The sequence below is a fragment of the Rutilus rutilus genome, assembly GCF_951802725.1.
Source record: "Rutilus rutilus genome assembly, chromosome: 15".
Taxonomy (NCBI): Eukaryota; Metazoa; Chordata; class Actinopteri; order Cypriniformes; family Leuciscidae; genus Rutilus; species Rutilus rutilus.
In genome coordinates this window covers 6543746-6552848 of record NC_140220.1, presented here as the reverse complement: position 1 = coordinate 6552848, position 9103 = coordinate 6543746, and the positions used below count along the sequence as shown (strand labels likewise).

General features: G+C 37.7%; 1 protein-coding gene across 2 annotated transcripts; it reads right to left on the bottom strand.

The window, feature by feature from the left end:
* Positions 1-1849: 1849 nt before the first annotated feature.
* Positions 1850-7417, bottom strand: ubxn2a (UBX domain protein 2A). 2 transcript variants are annotated; one of them, XM_084432437.1, is made up of 7 exons: positions 7288-7417; positions 6226-6291; positions 5980-6116; positions 4325-4434; positions 3786-3923; positions 3322-3483; positions 1850-2666 (listed from the first exon to the last, which is right to left on the bottom strand). In XM_084432437.1, exons 2-7 carry the CDS (start codon positions 6233-6235, stop codon positions 2483-2485), a joined length of 741 nt encoding a protein of 246 aa, XP_084288563.1. In that variant the 5' UTR covers positions 6236-6291; positions 7288-7417; the 3' UTR covers positions 1850-2482. The 2 variants fall into 2 exon arrangements, with proteins under 2 accessions (XP_084288563.1, XP_084288562.1); XM_084432436.1 differs by having other exon boundaries at positions 5980-6109; positions 7288-7407.
* Between the last annotated feature and the right edge of the window lie 1686 nt (positions 7418-9103).

The following is a 9103-nucleotide window of genomic DNA, read 5'->3' as shown; positions in this document are numbered from 1 at the left end:
TTTTAACCATAGACTGTAAAAAAAAGACTAAAACTAAACCATTTAAACTAATGGATTATACTTTCATTAATTTGATATGCTACTTCACAGAACAGACATGGTAACTAGTAACTGACCTGATGGAGACTAATATACACATATCTGAAGCAGGTTGATATCGTCTTGGTCTGGACAGGAGCGAGGTTTACGTAAATTAAAGTGAAAATGTGCTGCAGTTCCATTTTTCACCACAAATTTACAATGGGAAAATTGTGGGGCGCTGTAGAGCTGGCCAGGGCTCAGGCACCCTCTGCCCGGATTATATCATAATAATACATGCCTGGCAAAGCCATACACTAAATTTTTATATATCCTGCTCACTTTACGACTAAAATAGTCTAAATGCAATTATATTTTTTATTTTTGTAGAATGCTAAACACATTTACAATTATTAATATAGATAATACATCATGATACAATATATTAATATTTATATAGAGGTCTATGTTTTGGATTAATATTTTGCTGCAACTGCCCTTACAGACACGCGGCTGGAATAAAATAAATAAACAAATAAATAAATAAAGCAGCATGACATTAAAAACAATTATTAGCATATAGGCATTTGATATAAATTAGTGTTTTGGAATACATAAAATAAAAACATATATATTGAAGATGCAAAAAAAGAAATGAACCCTTTTTAGTATACTATATATTAAATGAATAAATAAAAAACAATTATTGCACATGCACCTGTGGAATAGTCATTTGAGGTCAGAGTTAGCTTAGGACACTAAAGAGATCTTTCCACGGACTCTGAAAAACACCAGGGATAAAGAAGCCCAGGGTCCTTGATCACCTGCATGAGGACTGCAGATGTGGCCAGAGCAATAACTGCAATGGCCATAATAATGTAACACGCCAAAGACAGCTGATCGTCCTCACAGTGCCAAACCACATGTAACCATGTGTCCCTCCAGACGTATTGTTTGAGAATGTGCAAGTACCTTTGGTGGAAGGGTGTCGTAACATCTCACAGCAAGATCTGGCCGATCCGGTGTTGTCCATGAGGACGAGACGCACTGTAGCCAAACCACATACTGACTTGCCCTTGATCAAGGGACTCATTTGTCTATTTCTGTTTGTCAAATGTCAGCGAAATTTGTTCAGCTTATGTCTCAATTGCTGAATATTTTAATGTTCATACAAATATTTACATGTTAAGAAATTTGAAGAACCAGTAGTAAAAAATAGGGTCATACATGATTTCAGAGACACAGCTATATTGCCATGACTTGCATGAAAAGAAGAGAAAATACACATTTAATTATGCATGAACTGCTCACAAAATCCCAAAATATAAACTTGCAAGTAAATTATTAAAAAATTCTCATCATGGATGCAAGACCTGATCAAAATAGTCAAACCAACCTTAATGTACTTTAGAAATTCTTGACATTCAGCCCCCTGGCCAGGACATCGACCATATGGTTGGCATTACAAGTAAATGTATTTTGTGCAACGATAAACAATACGTGGAAATGAACAGGAAGTTTAAAAAGACAGTTAGAATGAGATTCGTATGGAACAACGGTGGAGACTAGAAATAGATTAGTGATGAAGATGGTTTGACTGAATTGCATTGCAGATTGATAGTGGATAAACATATACACTACTCTTAAGACAACTGAACTGCAAAACCTTCATGAGCTCATATCACTTATAAAATATTTAAAAGTAGAAGAACGATCCAAGTCCATTCATGCAACAAAAAAAGCACATGAATCAGAAAGTCTCCTAAATGTGTACTTATCAGCTCTGTGTGCATTTAAGACATATTAGAACCCATTGAAATGAGAAAAGGAATCAGCATATCATCAGTAGGTTTATTGCAAGCCGAGGTTTTTATAACAGAGCCTCTGTCTTAGGCAAAGTGCATAAACATTTGACATTTATAACTTAACAGTACATTAGAAGACATACCAGCACAGAACTTCATTAAGCATCATGGCAGCTTCCATGATCTATGTGTAAACATGTATAATCGTGAAGGTTAAAGACTTGGCTTGTGCATACTGCATTGCATCAGAAAAGGCCAACACTTCCAGTTGTGAAAGAACATGATGGGGAAATTAAAAAGAAAACATAATTGTAAAAGGAATAATACACCTAAATAAGAAAACGTTGTCATCACTTACCATTTATTAATCACCCTCATGCCATTGCGTTTCGACTGAAATTTAAGTCATAATTTACTGATAATCTTTTAGTCCGGTGGGTTGTTAGCTTGCTGCAAGTCAGTGACATTTTTCAATTTTTGGGTGAACTATTCCTTTAAAGCTATTTGAGTTGAGTGGCCATTTATACAGTCATACCCCTGTATTCAGAACCAGACAAAAACATTGGCTTTTACGGTTTTAAAAGGAGATGGATTTATAAAATGTTACCCAAACATGGGTGGAACCATAAGATCAGAGTCTCTGGTGAAAGCAGGAACAGTCAGGAGTGACCGAAAGGAGCTTGTGTGTTGAGAGGCCTCTGAATGATGACGGCATTCGCTAAGTTGGCTTCTTCCAAACTCTGCCCCTCATCTGTCAGCTCTCGGAACGGCAGGGATGTAGTCAGGATGAACTGAGCGTCCGTTCTCTGAGCCTGCTCCACAAAATGCTGCACATCACTGATCCTGGACCAATTACATAAAAGCCAACATGAATGCATCTTCTCAGGGAGCTTTGCAGCCACATCTTAGCAATCATGTTCAAGTCGGAGGCCTGAAATCCTTACATGTTGTGACGCATACGTTAAATCCAGCATAATCTGATTTGATCTGCCGCAAAGTTGCAGCTTACGATTCTTCCATTTTACCTTGCATGATAGTATTACATAAATGATGAATGACAATTATGTAAGAGCTTTTAAGGGTAGGATTTCAAATTTAGAGCATCACAACATGCCCGGGGGAGGATTTTGACAATAAACAGCCAAACATAATCATGTTTAAAGCCTGTAACTTTAGCTGTGTTCAGTGAAAGCAAATTACACTATATAAAGGATGCATATTCAGTTAGATTTATGTATTTATTATTTAACGCCATACCAGCATCAAATGATATATACATATCAAACTTAAGAGTAAAACAATTTTAAAAATTGTATACAATAATTTATGTTATGTTTTTACATAAGTTGATGCTTGGCACAAATATATAACCGATCAATTGCATTAAATGTACTGAACTTCGTAACATTACTGCTCCAGAAATGACACACACTTTTAGGGGGATATGTCCCATGTATGTTTTAGTGAAATTCACCTTCTACGACCATATGATACTCACCGATGGCTCAGATTAAACCTCTGCACGAGCCGCTGACCGTCTGCCAACCAAATCTGGAGGGAGGTCACGGGAAGGTCCTCATTCAGCTCCACTGCCGGGAGAGGAGGACCAGAACAGTCCTCGTGTATCGACCGAGACCTGGCCACCACTCGCGGGGCCACACTGCCGAGGACAATCGTTTCAACTTAATCAGGCTTTTAACAGATGCACTGTAATTACTGTGGTGCCATGCGATTATATATACGACTAGAGGGTTAACTAACTAACACTAACATCTAGATAATCTTCAACACATTTACAGTCAAACCATCAAAGAGTGGAAGTGTTGTGAGGACACCTAGTGGATATTTGTCGGAAAAACTAAAATCTTGCTCAAATCTTTCATTTTTATGCTAAATTAATAGCGTTTACTTGGTTAATTAAAAAAAAATAATAAAAACTGTATGCAAAAGAGGACCTGCTACCTTCCCAGTCTGTAACCTCGGCCTGTAAACGGGTGGAAGGTCTTTTTCTTTGGGACATAAACTTCATCTTTCATGTCCTCCATGTTGATTTCTAGCTCTTCATCCTCGGCTCTTCCTTCTAGCTCCAGAGGCAGCTCACTTTATATAGAGGATTTTTAAATCAATACAATTAAATATATTTCATTTTTTATTCTGTCAGTATGTCATCATTTGATGGGGGAAAAAAAGCACAAAACATGATAATAAAATGGGTATTTTAAAGCCATTTTTTTAAGATGCTGTGCAATTAAATTAGTCCGCAGGTTAGTCCAGTTATGCAATCACATCCAAAGTCAGGTGAGTGTTTTGTTGTGCATCGAGGGATTTATTCGGTAAATGTGTTTTCATCGTAGTTTATTCATCTCAATTGAGCGCACAAGTTTTTTATGTGCATTTTTTGAATTTATACGCATCTTGGCGTCAATCCAGCGTTTCAATCAGCGATATCCTAAAATTTGCATTTGGATGGAAACATAGCTAATGACAAAAACAATACTCACCCTCTTTTAATGGCCTCCAAGAACTCTTGGTTTTCTTCTAGGGTGTAACTGCGTAAATCCTCGTCGTTGACTGTAAAGCCATTTTTCCACAGTCTCACTACAATCTCCACCTGTAAAGTTCGGTCATAAAACAACCTTAAGAATACTTTTGAAAATTCAAAAATTTTGCATTTTTGTTTGATGATGCTTGTGGATCAGAAATTACATAAAGGCTGGACGGTATGATGATATATATTGTTACCATGGAAAGAATGTATATAGTTCGAGATTTGCTACATCATGTATCTCGCGGTATGTAAATATATAGCACTTCAGAGTGATAAAAGGCTACCCTGGTAATCCAGAGTTCTCGCGAGAGCACAAGTTGAATTTGCTCAGCGAGTTACTCTGGCGTCGAGTAATGATGCTCATTAAATATGCCCTTGTATCCGAGCTGCACCAATCACATCGGGTTATCTGATATAGGCGGGCCAGAGGCGAGCTAAACAGATGACGACAGCGCTGTGACGTCGAAGTCATTAGTAAACATTGCAAGATGGCTATGGATGAACACCAGTTGTTTGAAACGGCTTTGGCCGCTACAATGAACGAGTTAGACTTGGCTTTTTATCTAAAACAGGAACAGAAGACGGCGCTCGAATCGTTCCTTTGCAAGAAGGACGTTTTTGCTGTTTCGCCGACCGGATACGGTAAGAGTATAATCAGAGAATGTCTAATAAGGTTAGCTCCGCTGGTAGCTGGGGTTTATTGCTGTGATTGGTCGTAGTGTTATCCAATTGCGTGCAGCGAGATTTTCAAATGCACGCTTGGTGCCGCCCCTCGAGCTGGCCGATTTTCATCAGTCGACGCCAGACCATTAATCTATCAGATTTAGGTCTGGATTTCCAGGCAAATAAAAGGCATGAATGAGAATATAAAGTGAGGACGTGCTTGATGTTAAAAAGTGTTATTAAACACAATAAGCAGTGAAAAAGAACTCAATGTTGTGCACGCGCTGACTGACACACAGGGTAAGCAGAAAGCCGTGTCTCTCAGCATGTGATGGCAAATTCAGTTCTCTTTCACATCTTATTGCGCTTGAATGGTCTGAAGTGAAAGTAAACAGTTGGGTGTAAACCGGATGTGTATCAGTATGATGGATCCGTGCGTTTGGTCTTAAAGTGACAGCAGCCTAATAAACCTACCTGCTGCTCTGTGTCATTAATGTGAATCAAACTAAAGAGAAAATAACTTACTGCTCTTGACTCAATAACTTTTTTAGCTTTAATAAGCATACATTTATATTTAATTCATACAGTGAAGACTATGCAATATCTCATTTTTACATTTGATTATTACATTTCTGTACTAATTCTAACTACATGCTAAATACACCTATTGTACCTGAAGAACGTAATTTGTTTAATTCATATTTTTGCTATATTGTATTAGTCCAATTGTTTGTAATTTGCAAAAATGAGATAAAATAACTATTTTGTGATATATATCGCTACTGTGAAATAAAATGCATCATATTGTGAAATAGGAATTTAGTCATATTGCCCACCCCTACCTGACATTAACTTGATGTACTATTTTTTCAACAACATTTTTATTTTAGGTAACCACCTGGATGTTCTGAATGCACACAAGACGTCTCATATGAACTGTCTGACCTTTTTGCCGCTACTGGCGACACTGCTGATCTTCTCCACCTCATCGAGCAGGTCCTCCACGGAGAAACTCGATCTAAGAGGGCTCGCCTCCTCATCATCCTCCTCTTCATCATTTTGTGCCCCTTCACACCTAAGAGCTCATGAAGGCAACAAAGCGTTAAATTATGAACATTCAGTAATGGTGAAATTATACTTGCATGATGTTTCAAGTCGGATAACAGACAGAGCGGTGTATAGCGGACTTACCATGTGTCATCTTGAGACCTTTTTCTTGAATCAATATCTTTCATCATGACGTCTTCTGTTGTCCATCTTGCAACACAAACATATGCGGGCATATATTTATAAGGGATGGTGCAAGTCAATGTAACCACTGCATCAGTGCTTCCTGAATAATTCATGGGGGTTTTCTATCTGAGATTGACAGGTGCAGTGAGATCTAAAATTCTCAAAATATCGATCTCCTTTCATACCAGACCAGTAAATATAGGCAAAATGATTTTCAACTGACCAGAAATGACCACTATTATACTGATATCAATTGTAATTACTGTACAGTTCTTTGATATTGAATGAAATAATTATTCAAATTAAAAGAAATATTATAAAAAAGAATAAATAGAAATATGTTCCATAAAAATAAGTATTATAAAAATAAAACCCTTAAAAATACCTTAGTAGTGGTATTAGGGCATTTTGGCATATACTACTGTACTGAAAGATTATTAAATGCATGTATTATAACATTTTCACTGTACTTCAATGAATACCACATTGCACGTCCAAAACATTTGGCATTACCATAGTATGTCCAAAAATACGCACTTGCAAATAGTATCATAGCGTAGGCTACTATGGATTTTTGGACATGTGCCAATAAAAAAACACACATCTGAAGCACTTGAAGGGTACAAATACAATTTATCAATATTACTGATCAACATTTGACATGCGATCAGTTGCTTAATACTGAATTATGACGTCATGATGCACTGACAATAAACTACATGACGTTATAATGTGTTTACTAATACCCTCAGTTTATTTAATCAAATGTTTTAAGGTCAATCTCTGGTAGGTAAAGGCACCCACGTGCATGCTTTAAGCGTCGTATTAATATTCACCGTAACAAACAGGTCAAAGGCAGCATAATAAATGAAAGCAGTGCGCCACAATTACGTAAGGATAGTGTAGAGACCACGCAAGCGCACTGCGATCCGTTATGACGGAAAACAAGCGCTATAACCCACAACACATCATTTCTGAATCGCAGACTAATAATTCCGATTATAAACTGTAGATGGTTACCAGTGTAAGGCTTCAATGGTGATGTAAAACTGTCTCTTCGGCTCGTAAGTTTCTCACAGTTGTCATGCGGCTCCTTACGCTACAGCTGTCCACCATTCCTGTGACGTCTCCAGACCTTACGTTTGTGCACACGTCACTATGACATAGCAAGGCCAAAATGCTCTTGAAATGGTGTTTTACGTACTGATATGAATATGGTTCACTGAACGTAGCTGAATAAATACTGGCATGTGTGTTTGTTTTGGGTGTAGACAGTGACAGATGGTGAATGCAGTCAGCAGTACAGAAATAAAATACCCTCAGCAAAGCTGCTCGAAGCGATTTTTAATACCCCACATAACCTGACCCTACTACCTGACATTTATTACTTAAATAATATTGTCCACCTGAGAAATCATACTGATAGCTAAAGGCTTTAGCTTGTAAACAGCCAAGAATGTTAGCAAATGCTAGCCAATCAGAAAGGTTTGAAGAGGTGTGAATTTGGGGCGGGGCTATGAGTTTGCTCGACCAATGGAAGACAGAAGAGGGTCCAGGAAACCTTTCTGACAATAATCATTATTGTTAAAGTTGCAGTTGCATTCTGAAAATGACATTTTTGTGGCTTATCAAATATAGAGTCACGGATTCATACTGTACGTTACCTGTCCAAGTTGTGGAGACACTGGTACCATTGTATCTGTAACACAATGATCTGTATTAATATTTTTTTAATGTTTATTTTATTTTATTTTATGTATTGTCTTGTTTTTTATTTGGACCCAGAGTCTGTTATGAAGTCTGATTGATTGATTGATTGATTGACTAACACTGTTAAAGGAATAGTTCACCCAAAAATGAAAATTCTGTCAGTAATTACTCACCCTCATGTTGTTCCAACCCCGTAAGACCTTCGTTCATCTTCGGAACACAAATGAAGATATTTTTGATTAAATCTGAGCGCTGGCTCACTCCTCCATAGGCTTCTAAGGGACTGAAACTTGCTGGCCCATAAAAGTTATTAAAGAAATCGTTAATATAGTCCAAGTGACTACAGTGGCTCAATCTTAAGTTTATCAAGCGGCGAGAATACTTTTTGTTCCTTCTCTCTGGGCCTCAAGTTGGTTCACGTAGTGTTTTTGCGCAGCGCGCCTGTGTTGTACGTCACCACGCATCACACACATGACCAGCATCAGCCAATAGTGAGCCTACGTGGTGACCTGTAACACAGATGCGCTGCGCAAAAACACTACGTGAACCAACTTGAGGCCCAGAGAGAAGGAACAAAAAGTATTCTCGCCGCTTGATAAACTTAAGATTGAGCCACTGTAGTCACTTGGACTATATTAACGATCTCTTTAATAACTTTTCTGGGCCAGCAAGTTTCAGTCCCTTAGAAGCCTATGGAGGAGTGAGCCAGCTCTCAGATTTAATCAAAAATATCTTAATTTGTGTTCCGAAGTTGAACAAAGGTCTTACGGGGTTGGAACAACATGAGGGTGAGTAATTAATAAAAGAATTGTAATTTTTGGGTAAACTAACTGTTTAATAACTGTCTTTTTTTAGGCAAAGATAATCAAGGTGCTTTCACTCCATGTTGTAATTACCGTAATAACGAGATTCCAACTTGTAAAAAGCCTTCACATACTCTTAGAACTCGTAATAACAACTTGACAACTTGTCATCTCGAAATTACGGTAATTACGACTGCCTCTGAAAACTTGCAGGCAGCATTTGGGCACGAAGGTACCTCACAAAACTTCTGAGGCAGAGTAACGGTTTAATGATCTACAGCAAAATAGAGAAAGATTTAGTGATAACTAAGCAAATATTGTAT

What these genes read in the sequence shown, in the direction of transcription:
- ubxn2a (XM_084432436.1), bottom strand. Translation starts at nt 6,272, where the DNA reads ATGATGAAAGATATTGATTCAAGAAAAAGGTCTCAAGATGACACATG. An exon ending in CGAGGTTACAGACTGGGAAG is followed by an intron (nt 3,484 to 3,785) that starts GTAGCAGGTCCT and finishes TGTCCTCGGCAG; the next exon opens with TGTGGCCCCGCGAGTGGTGG. An exon ending in AGGTTTAATCTGAGCCATCG is followed by an intron (nt 2,667 to 3,321) that starts GTGAGTATCATA and finishes TAATTGGTCCAG; the next exon opens with GATCAGTGATGTGCAGCATT.